The sequence below is a fragment of the Oncorhynchus nerka genome, linkage group LG4, assembly GCF_034236695.1.
Source record: "Oncorhynchus nerka isolate Pitt River linkage group LG4, Oner_Uvic_2.0, whole genome shotgun sequence".
Classification (NCBI taxonomy): Eukaryota; Metazoa; Chordata; class Actinopteri; order Salmoniformes; family Salmonidae; genus Oncorhynchus; species Oncorhynchus nerka.
The window spans coordinates 52,828,075-52,851,906 of NC_088399.1; the positions used below are offsets into that span (position 1 = coordinate 52,828,075).

At 42.3% G+C, this 23,832-nt stretch overlaps 1 protein-coding gene across 1 annotated transcript; it reads left to right on the top strand.

The window, feature by feature from the left end:
- The first annotated feature begins 905 nt into the window (after positions 1–905).
- Positions 906–23,832, top strand: LOC115106105 (UV excision repair protein RAD23 homolog B-like). The gene is made up of 10 exons (XM_029628673.2): positions 906–1,065; positions 2,105–2,186; positions 2,525–2,604; positions 12,254–12,444; positions 13,360–13,415; positions 13,684–13,811; positions 16,145–16,283; positions 16,653–16,780; positions 17,614–17,799; positions 23,520–23,832. Exons 1-10 carry the CDS (start codon positions 1,000–1,002, stop codon positions 23,631–23,633), a joined length of 1,170 nt encoding a protein of 389 aa, XP_029484533.1. The 5' UTR covers positions 906–999; the 3' UTR covers positions 23,634–23,832.

The following is a 23,832-nucleotide window of genomic DNA, read 5'->3' on the forward strand; positions in this document are numbered from 1 at the left end:
ATTACCAGGAATGTTATGGTGTTGATTTATTTTTTCATAAGAACAAAAGGAACGTGCATTGTGGCTGGGGAAATTATGGGAGTATGAAGTGGAAAGCTTTGACTTTCTGAGCAGGGAATCGGCAAAAGGTGTCATCTCGGTGGAAATTGAGGCTCAATGTCATAATCACCATGTACCAGGTCCGGGGGTAGTGGAGGCACGTCCCTTGAACTTTATAGTGGATGGAAGGAAGAAGGAAAACCTACCCGTGTTATTGCTATTTGATTAAGAGTTTATCCAGAAACATGAAAAGCTGGGGTATATGAGATACGCAGTGAAAGCTTTTTCGTTCCGTTGCAACGTCGTAATTACAAAAAGTTTGGCGATGTGGCAGGTGTGTGCAGACGGAATAAATATGTTGTTGAAGAGTTAGTGGATACGCGATGATGCAATTGTGGTGGGAACCATGTTCCCGAGTTTAGGATGGCCCTGTAAGGGCGAAGGAGGTCGAAATAGCAAGAATCAGGGCTGTCCAGCAGGTCTCATATGTGGAGGCAGTGCAATTTGGGGTGGCAGGTAGCCTAGTGGTTAGAGCGTTGGGCCAGTAACCGAAAGGTTCCTGGATTGAATCCCAGAGCGGTCAAGGCAGCCCCTGAACAAGGCAGTTAACCCACAGTTCCCTGGTAGGCCAACATTTTGCAGGGAATACGGTCTGAAGATGATTTTCCAATTTAGACCCCAGAGCCTGTAGGGATCTGCGTATGCATTTTAATCTGAATAAAGGAGTACATAGATTTTTTTGTGTATGTTCGATTTTGTTCCTCACCCTTTCCGTATTTCCCCGTGCTTTTTCTGCGTTAAAGTTCCCCAGTTTTCACCCCACACAGTAGGTGGCGGCATAATACCAGAGCAGCAACCTATGACGAGCTAGCGAAAATAGCATCAAATCTAACTACACCTTCGGAAAGAGTACGGGGTGAAACAAGTTAAGAAACCTAAGCTAAATTGCTCGCCGCCAAAATGCAGATAACATTAAAAACTCTCCAACAGCAGACATTTAAAATCGACATAGACGCAGAGGAGACGGTGAGTTGAAACCATGCATTTGTTGAAGGGGTGGAGGACTTCGTCTAACTTACCGTTGCGTTGGCTAACAAGCTAAGCTAACTTGCATTCTTAGCTAGTTTGACATGGCTGGCTAACGTTAGCAAAGCAACTTCAACATGTTTAAGTCCCCAGTCAAGTAACTAGATAACGTTGGTAAGTTTCTTAGTAACGTTACTTAACAAAGTAGGTTGTTCGTTACTGCAAATACACCCATTGTGATTTTATGTTGGCAAAACTGGTAGTGGTAGTGTACGCGGTAGCTGACTAATGCTAGCATTAGCTGGTAAGTGTTGGTAGTTCGCTATCTAATTGTCTCAAGTTTCTCAACCTGAACTCATTGTTAGCTAACTAGCCATGGCTAATTCAATAACTTTTGCCATGGATAGCCACAATGTGCTCTAACGATATATATTTATTCAAAACGACAACTTTCGAGTTTAGCGTAGTTAGCTAGCTCCCTAACGTTAGCTAGCTATGTATTCTAACGTTAGCTAGCTAGCTAAACAGCTGCTGCCTCACGTGTCTTATGAAGCAGTTGGATAGTTTATTAGCTAACCTGGCTAAATGTTGATAATCCAAATAATTGATCCGTTACTGTAGCGATCTAACTTCGTTTGACACATCTGTAGCTAGCTAGATACTGTCGGCATTTGGTTGTTATTAGCGAGGCGAATATTAGCTAACGTTAGCGGACGTCGTTATCTAACGTTAGTGCAGAGACCTCTCCTCTGCCCGAGTCATTGACAGTGGCCTATTGGCGTGACCCAGAATTCCGAGAAGTTGTCAATCATAAACTGTTTTTATTTTAGGCAGTGTGTAGTTAGTTGCCAAGTATTAGTATTATAAGACCTCTCTCAGAGAACTCGGGCACCAGACTTTGAATTGTTTAATTGGTTTCATAGCTATCTCTTTTAGCCTAATCATCAGCCATTTAACCAGTAAACTGAGACATATCATATGCTTCTCGCAATGGACTTCGTTCTCTTTATGATTTGTCTGTCGTCTTCTCTCTTTACAGGTAAAAACCTTAAAGGAAAAAATTGAGAATGAGAAGGGAAAAGATGGTTTTCCTGTTGCTGGACAAAAGTTGATATATGCAGGTACAGTTTCAGTCTTGCATTCCCCTGCTCTCTCTTGTCTGACAGTTTGATGAGGACAGATAGAAATGCATAAGTCGTTGCGCTGTCACAATATAATTACATGTCTGTTGGCTTGTCCTGTGGCATCTCAATGTTTTCATGTAATTATGTTACGGGAATGCAGATTGCAGCAATAGTGTTCAATCTGTGTATGTGGCATGCTAATGTTTCTTCGCCACTATGAATTAACCTTATAGGTGATGGGGATGGGTTTCTGGCAATTTCAATGGCAAAGAATGTCAGGGTTATTGTGGAATTGTCGGTTGATAAATTAATATCTTCATGTTTGTTGCTTGAAGGGAAAATCCTAAATGATGACACAGCCCTCAAGGAGTATAAGATTGATGAGAAGAACTTTGTGGTCGTCATGGTGGCAAAGGTAAGGGATTAGAAACGTTGCGATTTGTCCATGAAATTACATGCCTTTCATTGGGGTGGAGACCTGAATACATAACATACGCTTCACTATTTTCAAATCCATCATAAACATGCTACACACACACACACACACAGTGACAACCACTGATAGTGGCAGATGGACTTAATTAACTTTCCATGTCATTGGACGTGTGTGTAGCTTGTGTGTGTGTTCACCTTGAAGCAATATTTTCCCAGACCTGTCACATGCACCTCAATATCACTAAGAAGACAGGCAGAATGCAGATTAAATCCCGCTGTGCGGAGTGGATTGCAATCTGTTACATCTCCGCTCCCTATACTCACAGGTGCAGCAACAGTTCATGTAATGGAGCTTCTCACCGCAGAGCTACAATATGTGCCTTCTGCACAGTTTGAATGTCTATAATAGAGGTCGACTGATTATGATTTTTCAACACCGATACCGATTATTGGAGGATCAAAAAAAACTCCTCATTCATTTTTTAAATAAAATGTTTTTTAAAATGTGTAATAATGACAATTACAACAACACTGAATGAACACTTTTTAACTTAATATAATACATTTTTTTTTAAATCAATTTAGCCTCAAATAAATCATGAAACATGTTCAATTTGGTTTAAATAATACAAAAACAAAGTGTCGGAGAAGTAAAAGTGCCATGTAGAAAAGATAACGTTTGAGTTCCTTGCTCAGAACATGAGAACATATAAAGCTGGTGGTTCCTTTTAACATGAGACTTCAATATTCCAAGGTAAGAGGTTTTAGGTTGTAGTTGATATAGTATTTATAGGACTATTTCTCTCTACCCCATTTGTATTTCATATACCTTTGACTATTGGATGTTCTTATAGGCACTATAGTATTGCCAGTTCGGTATTTTATCGTTGGCATCCCTAAGTCTAAATATTCTTGTTACATTGCACAACCTTCAATGTAATGTCATAATTACGTAAAGTTCTGGCAAATTAGTTCGCAATGAGCCAGGCTGCCCAAACTGTTGCATATACCCTGACTCTGCGTGCAATGAACGCAAGAGAAATTATACCATTTTCACCTGGTTAATATTGCCTGCTAACCTGGATTTATTTTAGCTAAATATGCAGGTTTAAAAATATATACTTCTGTGTATTGATTTTAAGAAAAGGCATTGGTGTTTATGGTTAGGTACAGTCGTCCTACGGTTGTGCTTTTTTCGCAAATGCGCTTTTGTTAAATCATCCCACAGCGTCGCATCGATTATATGCAACGCAGGACACGCTAGATAAACTAGTAATATCCTCAACCATGTGTAGTTATAACTAGTGATTATGATTGATTGATTGTTTTTTATAAGATAAGTTTAATGCTAGCTAGCAACTTACCTTAGCTTCTACTGCATTCGCATAACAGGCAGTCAGTCTCCTTGTGGAGTGCAACGAGAGGCAGGTGGTTATAGCGTTGGACTAGGTAACTGTAAGTTTGCAAGATTGGATACCCGAGCTGACAAGGTGAAAATCGGTCGTTCTGCCCCTGAACAAGGCAGTTAACCCACCGGTTCCTAGGCCATCATTGAAAATAGGAATGTGTTATTAACTGAGTTGCCTAGTTAAATAAAGGTATAAAAAAAACATCTAAATAAAACAAAATGTAAAAATCTGCAAAATCTGCGCCCAAAAATACAGATTTCCGATTGTTATGAAAACTTGAAATCGGCCCTAATTAATCGGCCATTCCGATTAATCGGTCGACCTCTAGTCTATAGTGATAATTGGCAAGAGGCTGTGGCCTTGAGATTCCTGTTTGTTGGTGTATGGAATAGTGGAATCTTTAATTTTTTAAAGCTGCATTATGTTCTTTTTATATTTTCTTTGTTCAAAAGCTCCAAGTCGGTAGTGGTCATCCAGTGTGATTCAACAGTAACAATATTGTGCCTCCAGCCTACCTGAACCGCTTGTATTCGATTTCTCTGTCAGGTTGGTTTTTCCCCGACAGATTTAGTGTTGTGCGTAATGAATGACGAGTTTCCACCACAAGTTCATTGACTCAGACTGAGACAGGTGGAAAAGCTAAATTGCGTCATCTCGTCTCCTTCTCAAAACCCATTGGATGAAAAAGCCAGAGGAGGAGTAAGCTATTGAGAGAATCTGACATCTGTCCCTATAACCCAAAGTAACATGGAACTTTGGAGAGCCAGCAGAGAAAACAAAAAGAGCCCGGGCCAAGACGAGAGTGAACCTCGGATTTGTGCTTACAAACTGGAGAGGGCTAGCTCCACTGCTAAGGGATTCAAAACCGACCAAGATATTTTTCTGCTTAAACAGTAAGACATAGTTAGCTTGCTAATATATAATTCTAGATATAAAGTAATATGTCGCTTTAGCTATTTAGTTGTAAATATGTATGCAAGTGTTATATCTACCATGGATTACTTGTTTTCAAGCCACATTGGCAGCTAGCTAGTTTGACTAGCTACGTTGTTTGCTAGTTGATTGCGCCATTGGTTTGTTTAATTTGTATAAACTGTTGCTTTACTATTTAGTTGTAATAAGCTATGACTATTCCTTTGACCTTGTGTTATTTCTGATGTCAGTGGTCTGAAAGCCACCCATCTGATTAGCTAGCTAGCTAGCTTCTTCACACTACTGTACTGGCACGGAATAGCCATGATCATTATTTGACAACAAAGCTCTAGATAGAAAATATTGTCAAACCAACATTTTGATGCATTTTCATTTATGAAAGGGATCAATCGACATCAACGCCTACCAAAAGTTGTCTTTCCAGCGCCATCATTGTTGATTATTGCCGTAGACTCAGATCAGTAAGCAAAAACTTTAGCAAGGACAACAGTATTTCCCCTAGCTGGCCAAGATTTGACCTAATAATGCAGTGGACATCTTCTAGTGATGGGTATCTACACTGAACAAAAATACAAATGCAACATGACACACTTCCAAAGATTTTACGGAGTTACAGTTCATATAAGGAAATCAGTCAATTGAAATAAATTCATTAGAACCTAATCTATGGATTCCACACCTCTGGGAATACAGTTATGCATCTGTTGGTCACATACAGTTCCTTCGGAAAGTATTCGGATCCCATGACGTTTTCCACATTTTGTTACGTTATAGCCTTATTCTTAAATGAATAAATAATAATCCTCAGCAATACCCCATAGTGAGAAAGCGGAAAAATGGGTTTTTAATTTTTAACAAATGTATTAAAAATAAATACCTTATTTACATAAGTATTCAGACCCTTTGCTATGAGACTCGGAATTGAGCTTAGGTACCTCCTGTTTCCATTGATCATCCTTTAGATGTTTCTAAAACTTTATTGGAGTCCACCTGTGGTAAATTCAAATGATTGGGCTTGATTTGGAAAGGCACACAACTGTCTGTTAAAAGCACAACAGCACGCTTGGAGTTAGCCAAAAGGCACCTAAAGAACTCTGACCATGAGAAATTAGATTATCTGGTCTGTTAAAACCAAGATTGAACTCTTTGGCCTAAATGCCAAGCGTCTGGAGGAAACTGGCACCATCCCTTACGGTGAAGTATGGTGGTGGCAGCATCATGCTTTGGGGATGTTTTTCAGCAGAGCGCTCAGGACCTCAGACTGGGGCAAAGGTTCACCTTCCAAGAGGACAACAACCCTAAGCACACAGTCAAGACAACACAGCTGTGGCTTCAGGGCAAGTCTCTGAATGTCCTTGAGTGGCCCAGCTAGAGCCCGGACTTGAACCCTATAGAACATTTTTGGAGAGACCTGAAAATGGCTGTGCAGCGATGCTTCCCATCCAACTTGACAGAGATTCAGATGATCTGCAGAGAAGAATGGGAAAAACTCCCCAAATACAGGTGTGCCCGGCTTGTACCATCATACCCAAAATAACTCAAGGCTGTAGTCGCTGCCTAAGGTGCTTCAACAAAGTACCGTGTAAAGGGTCTGAATACTTATGTAAATGTCATATTTCAGTTTTTATTTTTTATAAATGAGCAAAAAGGTCAACCTGTTCTTGCTTTGTCATTATGGGGTATTGTGTGTGTGTCGATATATATTGATGAGGGAACTTTACATTTTTTAAAATCAATTGTAGAGTAAAGCTGTAACGTAACGAAAATGTGGAAAAAGTCAAGTGGTCTGAAAACATTCTAAAGGCACTGTATGCCTTAACATGTAGGGGCGTGGATAAAAAAAAAAGTCTGTCTGGTGTGACCACCATTTGCCTCATGCAGTGTGACACATCTCCTTCACATAGAGTTGATCAGGCTGTTTGATTGTGGCCTGTGGAATGTTCTCACTCCTCTTCAATGGCTGTGCGAAGTTTCTGGATATTGGCGGGAACTGGAACACGCTGTCGTACATGGTCATCCAGAGCATCCCAAACCTGCTCAATGGGTGACATGTCTGAGTATGCAGGCCATGGAACTGGGACATTTTCTGCTACCAGAAATTGTGTACAGGTCCTTGCTACATGGGACCGTGCATTATCATGAGGTGATTGCGGTGGATGAATGTCACGACAATGGACCTCAGGTTCTCATGACTGTATCTATGTGCATTCAAATTGCCAAAGATTAAAATGCAATTGTGTTTGTTGTCCGTACAAAGAAATTACATTGAAGCATTTGCGAGTGCGACACCCTAGGCTGGTAGGGAGTGAGGGACATTAAGCACTTAGAAATTTAAATGTTTTTTTTTTGTATTAAATCATTAGTCTATAAATTGCGCATGTAGGCTATGACTTAGAATTCAATACAAATTAAACAAAAAATGCCTTATTAGGCTCAGTCTAGAGTGCCTTTTTGAATTCATTTTTAGAAGCATGAGTTTGGCCAGTCTATGGCTTCAGGCTCATGCGATGGTGCCTGGAGAGCAGGCCAGCAGCGGAGAATATCCTCTCCGTGCTTGCAGAGCCACTGGGATGCTAAACACACTTTTGGCCACTTGTCACTCAGGGCAGGGATGCATTTTATTATTATAAAATAAATCTATAGGTAGGTTAAGGTTTTTAGGCAAAATAACCCAATCAAAATGGAAAACTCCTTAAGTTGGAATATGCGCTATATTGACAATTTAGCTACCTATCTCGTTCTTTTCTTTTAGCATGTAGTAAGTAGACCATCATGCTTTCGGGAGACTGGCCTTTTCAGATTCCACTGATTCTTTAGTTGTGGACATTACATCACCGCACTCCCACTCTTGGTCATCTTTTTAAGTCACCTTGATTTTTGCACTTTGTGTGTCTTCAGTTTCTTTATGAAAATAAACTACAAATGCATGCGGGGCTTAGCATGCCCTGAGCTCATGATGTGCGCTATTTGAGGGGTCGAGAAGGCCTACCCTCCAGCCTTTAGGAGTCTCGCTCGGCGCTCCAGTCAAATTGGGCACGTTCTGCTTCTCACTCCTCTCACCTACTCTGACTCGTACCATCTAACCGCTAGTAGTCTTGAAACACAGCACTTATTAGCAGTTCAGCACATCAGCATTTCTCGCACTGTTACACAAAATCAAGATAAACCTTTAGCATCGTAGACATTGAATGTCTGTAACCAAACTGACACAAACTCTGTTGGCAGATTGTAGTTCTAGCTAGCCACATGCTAACCAGAGTGATACTAATAGCAGCAGTAAATTCAGATAATGGCTAACAAACATTGTCCTACCATCAATTTTCCATCCCCGGGACTGCCACGCAGAAGAAATATCAGCCTGTACGAGATTGAACTTACCTCAACTTTCTAGAGTTTTGTCCGTTAAAACCTATCAACGTTTCCCTTACTGTTGGAATTGTGATCGAATCAATGTAATATTAACCACTTTCAATGCAACGTAACAAAACAAACTATGCAAGACTTAGTTTTGCAGACTAACTATGCAAGAGATTTTGTTGTAGGCAGAAAGCATCGGAGTAGGATTCTATTGCATTGACAGGCACCACTCAAGCCCATACTCTACACAGACCGGTGCACCATACCCAATCAGCGCTACAGTAGGCCTACAGTACCAATCAAAAGTTTGGACACACATACTTATTTAAGGGTTTTTATTTTTGGGTATTTTCTACATTGTAGAATAATAGTGAAGATATCAAAACTATGAAATAACACACATGGAATCATGTAGTACCAAAAAGGTGTTAAACAAATCTTCTTCAAAGTAACCAGCCTTTGCCTTGATGAGCTTTGCACACTCTTGGCATTGTCTCAAACAGCTTCATGAAGTAGTCACCTAGAATGCATTTCAATTGACAGGTGTCCCTTAAGTTAATTTGTGGACGTTCTTTCCTTTTTAATGTGTTTGAGCCATTCAGTTGTGTTGCAACAAGGTAGGGGCGGTATACAGAAGATAGCCCTATTTGGTAAAAGACCAAGTCCATATTATGGCAAGAAAAGCTCAAATAAGCAAAGAGAAATGATAGTATCATTCTTTAAATACATGGTCAGTCAATAACAAAAATGTCAAGAACTTTGAAAGTTTCTTCAAGTGCAGTTGCAAAAACCATCAAGCCCTGATAACTGGCTCTCATGAGGACCGCCACAGGAAAGGAAGACCCAGAGTTACCTCTGCTGCAGAGGACAAGTTAATTAGTTAACTGCACCTCAGATTCCAGCCAAATAAATGCTTCACAGAGTTCAAGTAACAGACACATCTCAACATCAACTGTTCAGAGGAGACTGCGTGAATCGGGCCTTCATGGTCGAATTGCTGCAAAGAAACCACTACAGGAGGACACCAATAAGAAGAGACTTGGTTGGGCCAAGAAACACGAGCAATGGATGTTAGGCCGATGGAAATTTGTCATTTGGTCTGATGAGTCCAAATTTGAGATTTTGGGTTCCAACCGCCGTGTCTTTGTGAGACGCAGAGTAGGTGAACGGATGATCTCCGTGTGGTTCCCACCGTGAAGCATGGAGGAGAAGGTGTATTGGTGCTTTGCTGGTGACCCTGTCTGATTTATTTTGAATTCAAGGCACATTCTGCAACGATGCGCCATCCCATCTGGTTTGCGCTTAGTCCCACTATCATTTGCTTTTGAACAGGACAATGACCCAACACACCTTCAGGCTGTGTAAGGGCTATTTGACCAATATATGGAGTGCTGCATCAGATGACCTGGTCTCCACAATCACCTGACTTCTATCCAATTGAGATGGTTTGGGATGAGTTGGACCACAGAGTGAAGGAAAAGTAACCAAAAGCAACAAGTGCTCAGTATTTGTGGGTACTTCTTCAAGACTTTTGGAATAGCATTCCATGTGAAACCTGGTTGAGTGAATGCCAAAAGTGTGCAAAGCTATCATCAAGGCAACGGGTGGTTACTTTGAAGAATCTCAAATATAAAATATATTTATTTATAAATATAAAATATATTTTTATATATTTTTTTAATGGTTACTGAATTAAGAGTTATGTTTAGGTTTGTCTTCACTGTTCTACAATGTAGAAAATAGTAAAAATAAAGAACTAATGAGTAGGTGTCAACTTTTGACTGGTACTGTATATGCAAGTACACCATTGCCATATGTGGATCTGTGCCATTCACTTTGAACTGGATTGCTTTTTTACAGCATGAGCGGTCATGAGTAGATGCTTTTGTTTTGAGATCAGAGTTAAATGTAAGCGAAGTGCACATTTGACATTTGTTCATATCCTTCGCTAAATAGTGAGTTATTAGCCAAGTTTATAGATCATTTGTAGTCAACAATGTGGGAGTGATTGCTTCCGACAAAGAGCAGCAAACGTGTTAATTTTAGACATCTTTGAAAGTGAGTCAGGTAAAGAGCTTTTCTTTGTCTTAAAAGGGGCAGTGTATTTTGAGACGGGCTTGAATAAGCTAAGTAGTCAATAGGCATTTTCAGTCACCTGGTCTGAAGGACAAGTGGATAAACGGGTCAATGTCAATCCCTGCATGTTTTTAATAAAAGTAATGGAATGTAGGCCTACATTGAACACCACACTGGCTGCTACTGTAGGCTGAACAATAATGGCTATTTCCAAGATATGTCTTCTTCAGGTTGATGATGTACACACCATCACTCTTTCTCTTGTACGTGTAGTGCTCCATCTGGAAGTCCATGTGATGCAGTTTCTATTATTATTTTTTTGATTGTATACCACTCTGGTAGGCCTACATTATGATCAAAGAGCCACAGTTTTAAGTGGTCAAGTAAGCTACTAACTTAAAGCGAGTACTGCCTCTGTGTTCACAGTAAACGTGCGCCGGAAGTTACAATTTTCAGTGTTCCAGTTTGTGCTCAGCAGACCTGAAATGTGCTTGGTGAGGGAAAAAATGTAGGGAACATTTGCTACCATTGATATCCTGCAAGTTATATTGGCCAATAAAGCTCAGGCAGTTCAACAAAAATAAGGACCTTGAAAATTAACAATGTCATCCGATTATGATATTTGACCATTCATTTCTGCAAAACATAGAGTATTCTGTTGATTTTAGTTATTGTATCTGTGTGAGTGGGCCAGTTCTTTTTTTCATGGCCCGGTGCACTTAGATAGCTGACTTTGTTTTTATTATCTACCAAAAACATAACATGACAACTCTTAGGGCCCTTTAGTACCTTAGCCGATTTTCACATCCATCACTGAAGCCACCCGCCATGTCGCTGTAACACCGATGGTGTCAGTGGACTTGGAGCCTACATTGACTGTGGGCACAGAACCGGTTTCAGCTTCATGGCGAATACACTCTTCCACTGTTGGTAGCCAGTGTAATCGTTCGGGACAAAGTGAGGCCCTCATATGACTGAAGCACGAGGGGTTCCCCTGACCCAGTAAGACTTTCTTCCCCTCTTGACCAAACATGCATGCCGGTAAACAGTGTGTTGCCGCCACCAGCAGGCCGTTCCTCTCTGAATGTCAAAGCCACAGTGTATTGTTGGTATATTACTTTTTGATGTATTTGATGTATTTTCGCAACTTTTTTTTTCAAATCAACATTCAACATTTGCATAAATAACTTTTTAAAATGTTTTTGATTATCATCAATCCACGATGTTAGGTTTGTGGAAATATATTGTGCAACCTGTTCTTTTAAATCTTCAGATGGAAAAATGTTACTTATCAAAATGAGCAGCCTGGGAGTTAAGGGGCAATTCTGCCACTTTTCAGCCTCGTATTCAGCTCCGCACCAAACTAGTGTCTACAAATGTGAAAATGGAGCCTTTCTATGATCTGTGGATAAAGATATATTAACAAAAGGTCCTAAAAAAATATATGTTTCTCTGTGATATCACAGGGTAGGATTAAAGTTTTAAACTGTGATTTTTCATAACCTAAAACGCGTTTCTAGCCAGAGGGTATTTCGAAGTGCTCCCCACTGCGCAAATCTGTTTTACCTTTTGATGTCATCGGGTAGAACTTTCTAACTATAATTTCCTTTTTAAGATGGCTTGCTATTTTTTTGCTACCTCAAAGTGATAGTGGCCTAAAATGGTAATTATTACTGCCAATCAGTATTCAATGAGTCCATGTCTGTAGCCTAAATCAGATCACAGGCTTCTTACCTGACAAGCCATGTTGCTAAAATAATTTGTACTCTATCACCTATAGGCCTATGTTTTTAAGTAAAATATGCTGTTGAGGCCAACCTTGAGCACTGGACATTCCCCTTTTTCTCTATGTAGCCTAAAGCAGCCCCAGCAGCTGCCCAGCCTTCCAGTGCTACCACAACCACCACCTCCAGCACTACAGTCCCCACAGTACCCGCTGCTGCCTTGTCAGGCTCCGATAACCCACCCGAGGGGGGCAAACCAGAGGACAAACCAGCTGAGGAGAGGCCCTCCAACACCTCAGCCCCAGCATCAACTCCAACCAGGTAGGGCTGGGTCGGCAGTCAATGGCTCTCAAATTGCAAACCTATTCCGTATACACAGTGTACAAAACTAATCAAATCTTTCCATGAGACTGTCCCGGTGAAAGCTATGATCCCATATTGATGTCACTGGTTAAATCCACTTGAATCATTGTAGATCAAGGGGAGGAGACATGTTAAATAATTATTTTTAAGCATTGACTCAATTGAGACATGGAGTGTGCATGTGTGCCATTGATGGTGAATAGGCAAGACAAAAGATTGAAGTGCCTTTGAACAGGTAGTAAGTGCCTGGCGTTTGAATGTGTCAAGAACTGCAACGCAGCTTGGTTTTTCATGCTCAATTTTCTGTGTGTCAAGAATGGTCCACCAACAAAAGGACATCCAGCCAATACAATTGTGGGAAGCATTTGAGTCAAAAGCGTCCCTGTGGATCGCTTTCGACACCTTGCCCAGACAAATTGAGGCAGCCTTACTGCCATTAGGTACCGAGATGAGATCCTCAGGGGGTGCAAGTGAATATTGAGAAGGTGTCCCTAATGTTTTGTTCACAGGCCCTGGTCTTGTTCCCTATATAGTTCACTGTTTGACCAGAGCCCTATTGCCTATAGTGCACTACCCCCCCTCTAAATTATTGAACTACACATAGGAAGTAGGGGGGTACCATTTGGGATGTAGCCACTGTTACATTTGGCCTGGGTCATTAATAGGAACCTGCTGTTTCCAGGGTCATGTTCGACAGTAGCCACATGCAAAACGTTAACTGAGATTGCATTCTTATTGGAAATGGGGACGTTTTAGATTTCGCTAGTGTCTGTTATAGTATAATTAATATCTCCTAATGGTTGTATTTTATGAGAACAGATCATGGTCAAATGGAACAGTACTCTCATCAGCTTTATACGCCTTCTCTTTCAGTTCGTCTGGTCTCTTGGCCAATGTGAACATGTTCGAGGAGGCAACTTCTGCTCTAGGTAAATGGTCCTCCTGATATGAGTTAACCCAATTATAATCTGAAAACAGACTTTCTCTTTTGTAGTTAGGTCTATAGCTATGTCTTAATATTGTCTTCCCTGTAGAAATATATATATATATATATTAGGGCTATTCCTTTCACATTAAAAAAAAATCTATCTCTGTTTTCATTAGGCTGTTTATCATAGTGAATGTCATCTGAAGTTTTCAAGAGTCTCCCTGATCAAAATGGCATCTGATTGGTCGGTTGTTCTTCCTGCTCCTTAGTGACAGGCCAATCATATGAGAACATGGTGACCGAGATGATGCTGATGGGCTATGAGAGGGAGCAGGTGGTGGCATCACTCCGAGCCAGCTTCAACAACCCAGACAGAGCTGTGGAGTACCTGCTTACAGTATGTACCTCCCATCACTCCATCCACTTCTCCAGTCTTGACACCCCTTTTTTATTCTGAATGGTTTAGTCTAAAAGTGATATAATATGACAGTGACCACGTTTTCATGCGCACAGTATTCCGGATAGTAGCTCGATAGTAGCTCATATTCCACTTAAGGTATTGTTCGGGATAAGCTGTTTACATGCACATTTTGATATCCCACTCACGAGTATCCATTAATAAACAGAATATTCCAAATTAAGTTAATATGGGTTAAATGGACTAGTAACTGAAATATGGACACTGACTGTAGGGCTACCTTATGTAGCGTAATATTCAGTGCATTCAGAAAGTATTCAGACCCCTTCACTTTTTCCGCATTTTAAGTCACAGCCTTATTCTTAAATGGATTAAATAAAAAAAATCTTAATCTAAACACAATACCCCATAATGACAAAGCGAAAACGGGTTTTTAGATGTGTTTATTTTTAATAAATGTTTAAAAATATAAAAAAAGATTTGCAAAAGTATTTAAACTCTTTGCTATGAGACTCGAAATTGAGCTCAGGTGCATCCTGTCTCCGTTGATTATCCTTGAGGTGTTTCTACAGCTTGATTAGAGTCCACCTGTGGTAAATTCAATTGATTGAACATGATTTGGAAAGGCACACCCCTATCTGTATAAGGTCCCACAGTTGACACTGCATGTCAGAGCAAAAACTGTGAGGTCGAAGGAATTGTCCGTAGAGCTCCGAGACAGGATTGTGTCAGATCTGGGGAAGTGTACCAAAAAATGTCTGTAGCATTGACGGTCCCAAAGAACACCGTGGCCTCCATCATTCTTAAATGAAAGAAGTTTGGGACCACCAAGACTCTTCTTGGAGCTGGCGGCAGGCCCATAAAGGACTCTCTGACCATTCTTTGGCCTGAATGCCATGCCTCACGTCTGGAGGAAACTTGGCACCATCCCTACAGTGAAGCATGGTGGTGGCAGCATCATGCTGTGGGGATGTTTTTCAGAGGAAGGGACTGGGAGACTAGTCAGGATCGAAGGAAAGTTTGCCGGAGAAAAGTACAGAGAGAATCTAATCCACAGTGCTCAGGACCTGGCGGCATCGGTTCACCTTCCAACTGGAGAGACCTGAAAATAGCTGTGCAGCGACGCTCCCCATCCAACCTGACAGAGCTTGAAAGGATCTGCTGAGAAGAATGGGAGAAACTCTCCAAATACAGGTGTGCCGAGCTTGTAGCGTCATACCCAAGAAGACTCAAGGCTGTAATTGCTGCCAAAGGTGCTGCAACAAAGTTCTGAGTAAAGGGTCTGAATATATATGTAAATGTGATATTTCAGGTTTTTCTTTTTTCTTTCAGCATGTCTCCCCCGAAAATGTGAATGCTACTGTAATGTTGTCTTTGACACTTATGCAAGCAGACGGTAAGAACCACATAAAATATGCTCCCAGACGAACTGAAGTCTTATCTGAAACGTGTTTCATTGTTTTCTCAGCTTTTTAATTCCCTTAAAATCAGTCAAACGGATAACTTTTGGACATTTTGCACAGGACCAATCTCTCCACTGTTTTGGAGTTATTGCATTTATTCCTTAGTCCCTAAAATACATTCAGCAGTGTTTAACTAGATTACTAATGCATTCATTCTGTCAATGTAAGACATTATTCTGTTGAGCACTACTTTATTTATTCTTCTGGGGCAACAATTTATGACAGAATTGAAGCTGCATGTATCTAACGATTGGCTAGTTGACAAACAAATGGCCTACAGAAATAATAATAATAATACGGCCTACAAAGTGTCAGACATTATAAGCAGGAAGTTGTCTAAATTTGGGGTGAAAGTAGGCAGTAGGCTATACGATCCTGTTCGGAGTATCAGCAAAATACATTATGGAGTTATGGTGGATCGAACTGTGCGGGTAGCCTACTTTTTTAAAAATTATTTGTTTGAGAATTAGATAACCTCACACAACACCAATGATATACAAAACTGAGCCTGCGCAGACTGCAAAAAAAACAGTAAATGGGATAAGATGTTTACATGCCACAGATCAGCGTGTCTTTTCCGGGTTTCTCATAACCGGGATACAAGATTTTTCGGGTTATTGTAAACGGGATCTGATGTTTGTCATCACAAATGCATAATACTTGAGTATCCCGAAAAGTAACGGTATATTGGTGTGCATGTTAACGTGGTCATTGACTCAAAATATCCCATGTTTTTTTTTGTGCTCTTTGACGGTTTTCATCCATGTGTTCCTTCGAGCTGAGATGATGGTGCTAGATTCCTCCACCCTGTCTGGCAGCTCTAATGTATCTCCTGTGGTTGTTCTTCAGGGGATCCCAGCTGGGGAGGAGGGCCATGTAAGTGCTGACCCAGTGGTGCCCCCTGTGGGTGGAGGAACTCCAGCTCTGAACACAGGCAGTATGACCACCCCAGCCAGCACAGGCTCCCTAGCCAGCGCTGCAACAGGAGGTGTGTGTGCCTGCTTCTCCACTATACGCATGCACATGTGTAACAACACTTCTGTATGCAGTGCACACAGAAATAGTATTTGACGGCTTTCTATTATTTTCCTTCGAATAATAAAGAGATGCCCTATGTGCTGCACTGTATCAATTGTCGATGCCATAAACGGTTTGGCATACTGGAGTTTATAACACTAGTGTGCTGCTGTGTGGAAGAGGAATGTAGAACTTTGGGAACAAAGAACATACTAAATGGACCTGTAGAAATAGAACATGGAAATGGAACATAAAACTGTGTGGATTGGAAATAGAACAGTGCCATTGTCCTTCTATGGCGTGACCTCCTATCCCCTCTCTCCCTCTCCTGTGTTTCCAGCCAACCCTCTGGGGTTCCTGGTTAACCAGCCCCAGTTTCTCCAGATGAGACAGATCATCCAGCAGAACCCCTCTCTGCTCCCTGCCTTACTACAGCAGATAGGGAGGGAGAACCCCCAGCTTCTGCAAGTATGGACAACACACTCACACAAACGCCTCGATTTACAGTCCGTCTCTCCGATATACTCCCGAATCTCTGGCCTCTTGATGATAGACAATTATTCCACGATTTTGTAGTTTGGTGGAATTGATGGAATTCTAGTCCTTCTGCCAAATACATTTGTCTGAGTCATTTAGCTCCCCAGGCCTCTCATGCATATTGAAGGGATGAGATCAGAGCCTGAAGGCATAGCAGCAGACCCCCTCTGTGATACTGTTGTGTGTCCCAAATGGTACCCTATTCTCTTTATAGTGCATTACTGTTGACTAGAGCCCTATGTGAACTCTGGTCAAAAGTAATGCACTATAAAGGTAATAAGGTGCCATTTGGGAAGCAGAATGTGTTCAGCCTCAAACCAACCTCTGGTCAGCTGTAATTACCTGGGATTTATTCAATGATGTGAAATGTTCACAATGTTGTAGGTATCAAAGGTTCTTGGAACCACTGGCCTGGACTGGTGCGTTGACCAAATCTAAACCATCAGATTCATTTGTAGAGGGGCTGCACTCAATGTTGCTGGTAGAAATGTCATGTGTAGAACTGTGACTAACAGTTGGCTCATATGAAACTTACCTGATCTGTACAATGCATTTCTATCTGAACGTTGAGTCTGTTGCTCCTTCCTGAACAAACCCCTGATCACTCTCTCCATGGGTGTGTTCATTATGTACCAAACGGAGGGAAACTGAGTAAAGCGAGAAGGGACTACTTGGAATCGGTCTAATAAGAAAGGCCTGTTTTCCGTTGTTTTTCTGTTGTGTGCCCTAATGAACGCAATCCTGTTTGTCTGTTTCCCTTTCAGCAAATCAGCAGCCACCAAGAGCAGTTCATCCAGATGCTGAACGAGCCAGCCCAGGAGGGGGGTCAGGGAGGAGGAGGAGGGGGAGTAGGTGGTGGAGGAGGTGTTGGAGTGGGGGTCGGTGGGGAGGCTGGAAGTGGCATGAACTATATTCAGGTCACACCCCAGGAGAAGGAGGCCATTGAGAGGGTAAGAAAGGAGGGAATCTCACAAGCCAAGATGACTGTTGAAGTGGCTACAGTTGAAAATTCGCTAGTTAGCTAAATAATTTACAGAAATGCTGATTTATTTTAATTATTTAAAAAATATATATGATTTAAAAAGAAAGTTAAATAAATCGAGTAAACATAGCGATTCTCTAGAACTTTTGTATTGTTTTTAGCCAATAGTTCTGAAAGTAGCGCTCACGAGCCAAAAGTGGGCACCAAAAATGGTGTACTACGTCACATACACTGTATACAGTGCATTTGGAAAGTTTTCAGACCCCTTCTGTTTTTCCACATTTTATGTTATACAGCCTTATTGTAAAATTTATTAAATATGTTTTCCCTCAATCTACACACTACCCCATAATGACAAAGGGAAAACAGGTAAAAAAAAAAAAAAAAAGCTTTATATTTATTCAAACGGAAAAACGGATACCTTATTTGCATAAGTATTCAGACCCTTTGCTATGAGACTCAATATTGAGCTCGGATGCATCATATTTCCATTGATCATCCTTGAGAAGTTTCTCCAACTTGATTGACCTGTGGTAAATTCAATTGATTGGACATGATTTGGAAAGGCACACACCTGTCTATAAGGCCCCACGGTTGACCGTGCATGTCAGAGCAAAAACCAAGCCATGAGGTCAAAGGAATTGTGCGTGAAGCTCAGACAGGATTGTGTCGAGGCACGGATCTGGGGAAGGGTACCAACAAATGTTTGCTGGATTGAAGGTCCCCAAGAACACAGTGGCCTCCATCATTCTTACATTTACATTTACATTTAAGTCATTTAGCAGACGCTCTTATCCAGAGCGACTTACAAATTGGTGCATTCACCTTATGACCTCTTAAATGGAAGAAGTTTGGAACCACCACGACTCTTCCTATAGCTGGCCAAACTGAGCAATCGGAGGAGAAAGGCCTTGGTCAGGCAGGTGACAAACAACTCGATGGTCACTGACAGAGCTCCAGAGTTCCTCTGTGGAGATTGGAGAACCTTCCAGAAAGACAACCATCTCTGCAACACTCCACCAATCAGGCCTTAATGGTAGAGGTCCATAGATTGGTCAGTCGGAAGGCATGTGGTCAGTTAAAGAAGGGAGGACTCTTCCTCAACTGTAATCGGTTCTGAATAAGACATTCAGAAAGGACTGTTAATTTGTTACTAGGTAAATGGAACATGACAGCCTGCTTGTATTTTCTCTCACACCATGAGAAGGACTCTCACACCATGAGAAACAAGATTTCATCTGGTATGATTTAATTATTTAGCTTGAATGCCAAGCATTTACGTCGGGAGGAAACCTGGCACCATCCCTGCGGTGAAGCATGTTGGTGGCAGCATCCTGCTGTGGGGATGTTTTTCAGGGACTGGGAGATAGTCAGGATCGAATGAACGAAGCAAAGTACAGAGAGATCCTTGATGAAAACCTGCTCCAGAGCGCTCAGGACCTCCAACAGGCTCAGGCTTCATCTTCCAACAGGACAACAAACTCTAAGCACACAGCCAATACAACGCAGGAGTGGCTTCGGTAAAAGTCTCTGAATGTCATTGAGTGGCCCAGCCATAGCCTGGACTTGAACCCGATCGAACATTTCTGGAGAGACCTGAAAATAGCTGTACGGCGACGCTCCCCATCCAAACTGACAGCGCTTGAAAGGCTCTGCAGGGAAGAATGGGAGAAACTTCTCTAATAAAGGTGTGCGAAGCTTGTAGCTTCATACCAAGAAGTCTCAGGGCTGTAATTGCTACTAAAGGTGCTTTACATTTACATTACATTTAAGTCATTTAGCAGACGCTCTTATCCAGAGCGACTTACAAATTGGTGCGTTCACCTTATGACATCCAGTGGAACAGCCACTTTACAATAGTGCATCTAAATCTTTTAAGGGGGGGGGGGGTGAGAAGGATTACTTTATCCTATCCTAGGTATTCCTTAAAGAGGTGGGGTTTCAGGTGTCTCCGGAAGGTGGTGATTGACTCCGCTGTCCTGGCGTCGTGAGGGAGTTTGTTCCACCATTGGGGGGCCAGAGCAGCGAACAGTTTTGACTGGGCTGCGCGGGAACTGTACTTCCTCAGTGGTAGGGAGGCGAGCAGGCCAGAGGTGGATGAACGCAGTGCCCTTGTTTGGGTGTAGGGCCTGATCAGAGCCTGGAGGTACTGAGGTGCCGTTCCCCTCACAGCTCCGTAGGCAAGCACCATGGTCTTGTAGCGGATGCGAGCTTCAACTGGAAGCCAGTGGAGGGAGCGGAGGAGCGGGGTGACGTGAGAGAACTTGGGACGGTTGAACACCAGACGGGCTGCGGCGTTCTGGATGAGTTGTAGGGGTTTAATGGCACAGGCAGGGAGCCCAGCCAACAGCGAGTTGCAGTAATCCAGACGGGAGATGACAAGTGCCTGGATTAGGACCTGCGCCGCTTCCTGTGTGAGGCAGGGTCGTACTCTGCGGATGTTGTAGAGCATGAACCTACAGGAACGGGCCACCGCCTTGATGTTAGTTGAGAACGACAGGGTGTTGTCCAGGATCACGCCAAGGTTCTTAGCGCTCTGGGAGGAGGACACAATGGAGTTGTCAACCGTGATGGCGAGATCATGGAACGGGCAGTCCTTCCCCGGGAGGAAGAGCAGCTCCGTCTTGCCGAGGTTCAGCTTGAGGTGGTGATCCGTCATCCACACTGATATGTCTGCCAGACATGCAGAGATGCGATTCGCCACCTGGTCATCAGAAGGGGGAAAGGAGAAGATTAATTGTGTGTCGTCTGCATAGCAATGATAGGAGAGACCATGTGAGGTTATGACAGAGCCAAGTGACTTGGTGTATAGCGAGAATAGGAGAGGGCCTAGAACAGAGCCCTGGGGGACGCCAGTGGTGAGAGCGCGTGGTGAGGAGACAGATTCTCGCCACGCCACCTGGTAGGAGCGACCTGTCAGGTAGGACGCAATCCAAGCGTGGGCCGCGCCGGAGATGCCCAACTCGGAGAGGGTGGAGAGGAGGATCTGATGGTTCACAGTATCGAAGGCAGCCGATAGGTCTAGAAGGATGAGAGCAGAGGAGAGAGAGTTAGCTTTAGCAGTGCGGAGCGCCTCCGTGATACAGAGAAGAGCAGTCTCAGTTGAATGACTAGTCTTGAAACCTGACTGATTTGGATCAAGAAGGTCATTCTGAGAGAGATAGCGGGAGAGCTGGCCAAGGACGGAACGTTCAAGAGTTTTGGAGAGAAAAGAAAGGGATACTGGTCTGTAGTTGTTGACATCGGAGGGATCGAGTGTAGGTTTTTTCAGAAGGGGTGCAACTCTCGCTCTCTTGAAGACGGAAGGGACGTAGCCAGCGGTCAGGGATGAGTTGATGAGCGAGGTGAGGTAAGGGAGAAGGTCTCCGGAAATGGTCTGGAGAAGAGAGGAGGGGATAGGGTCAAGCGGGCAGGTTGTTGGGCGGCCGGCCGTCACAAGACGTGAGATTTCATCTGGAGAGAGAGGGGAGAAAGAGGTCAGAGCACAGGGTAGGGCAGTGTGAGCAGAACCAGCGGTGTCGTTTGACTTAGCAAACGAGGATCGGATGTCGTCGACCTTCTTTTCAAAATGGTTGACGAAGTCATCTGCAGAGAGGGAGGAGGGGGGGGAGGGGGAGGAGGATTCAGGAGGGAGGAGAAGGTGGCAAAGAGCTTCCTAGGGTTAGAGGCAGATGCTTGGAATTTAGAGTGGAAGAAAGTGGCTTTAGCAGCAGAGACGGAAGAGGAAAATGTAGAGAGGAGGGAGTGAAAGGATGCCAGGTCCGCAGGGAGGCGAGTTTTCCTCCATTTCCGCTCGGCTGCCCGGAGCCTTGTTCTTCAGCAAAGTACCTAGTACAGAGCCTCAATAGTTATCTAAATGATTTCATTTTTTTATTCATACGTTTACAAACATTTTTTTTTAAAATGCATTGTGGTTTTGGGGTATTATTAGTAGATGGATGACTGAAGAATCTATTTTAGTATAAAGCTGTAACAAAATGTGGAAAAAGTAGAGGGGTCGGAATACTTTATGAATGCACTGTATATCAATCTAGAACAGGATTATGTGTTATGGATGCAATTTGAAAGGAATTGCTAGACTGCTCGCTTGTGCACAGATTTAATATGATGTTAGCGTGATGGGCTGTTTTTCACTCTGCAGCTGCAATAAAAAAATCTTTACAATTAAATATGGTGACCCCTGAAAGCAAGATGGAGATGGGTGTATTAGACGCGCATTCAGTCTTTATTACTGTAGCATAGACTACGCAAATGTAGGTCTACTTGTCAGAAAAAAGTGTACGTGCATCGTGAACTGCGCTCCATAATGAGGTGGGTGATCTGTCACCACCCTGAACGTTGATGATTCATCATGCAGAGGCCGTAGAGATGACGGCTGTGAACATTGCATATAATTTAACAGTTACATTTCACGCCATGCTGTTCATATAAATAATTTTATAAACTGGATGGTTTGAGCCCTGAATGCTGATTAGCTGACCGCCGTGGTATATCAGACTGTATATCAGGGGTATGACAAAACCCGTGGTTTACTGCTCTAAATACGTTGGTAACCAGTTTATAAAAGCAGTAAGGCATCTCGTGGTATATGGCCAATATACCATGGCTACGGGCTGTGTCCTGGCACGCCGCGTTGCGTCGTGCTTAAGAACACCCCTTAACCGTTGGGGTGGCAGGTAGCTTAGTGGTTGGACTAGTAACCGAAAGGTTGTGAGATTGAGTCCCTGAGCTGACAAGGTAAAAATCTGTCATTCTGCCCCTGAACAAGGCAGTCAACCCACTGTTCCTAGGCAGTTATTGAAAATAAGAATTTGTTCTTAACGGTCTTGCCTAGTTAAATAAATATACCACACCCACTCGGGCCTTATTTCTTAATTATAATTTACCGGTTTCTCAGTTATTTATCATGGGAAAGGGGAGTGGTTTTGTGCGGTAAATCTCGGTATCCGGGTTCCCTCCATTCAACCCTAATTGAAATTCATAATGTGCCATGGATTGTGTAAACAACAGTAATTGTTGGATGGCGGGCATGTGGGGTTGTGTTCCAAACAAAACTACAAGGGTGCTTGCTCTAATTCCTCAACGGCACAGCTAGGAGAGAAAAAACATTACTCTATTTTGTGCATTGAAATTACGTAGGAACTGTGCACACTTTGGAGAGTTGTGTGGCCACTTGGAGACACCAGTTAGTCCTCTCACTCAAACCATTGTATTTTTTTCGTCTGCACCTACCCCACCCTTTCCAAGAATATTCTTATGTTACTGAATGTGTCCAGAGTATTTTCAGATTTGATCAACGAATGCAGTGAAAATTACACTAAATGCAAATTGAACACAATCATCAGTGTAATGTTTGGATTCAGTCTTGTCAGGTGAACTGTTGTCCTCAGCTTGGGTCAAATGTTCCTATAATCTCAGCTGTTTCCTTTCAGTTGCTACTATGCTTGTGCATAGGTATTTCATATTTCTTTAAAAAACATTTCAATTTAGCCCTACCCATATTGGCCAATTCTCACTAGTGTAAAGGGTTTAGCGACGTGTTGATTTCAGACTGCATTGTTTTCAACTGAAGATGCATGAATAAATGCCTATTTATGGGAATAGGAATGTCATATCAATCCTGTCATCGCTATTCAGGAATGTTGTTTATGTCATTTCAATATTGACTCTGTCTGTTTTGTTTTACAGCTAAAAGCCCTAGGATTCCCTGAAGGACTTGTTATACAGGCCTACTTTGCCTGTGAGAAGAATGAGAACTTGGCTGCTAACTTCCTTTTACAACAGAATTTTGACGACGACTAAAAAGGGAGCCATGGTAGTCATTTCGGTCCTTATTTTTTTTCTCTACTTTTTGATTGATCAATATTGGATGAGCATAAATAAAACATGGCCTTCGCATTTTCCCAAATTTTACTACAAATACATGATACGTATTTTTTTGTGAAATAAAAGCTGTTACTCTGATCACCTTAATTGAGTAAAAGATACTTGGTTCATCAGA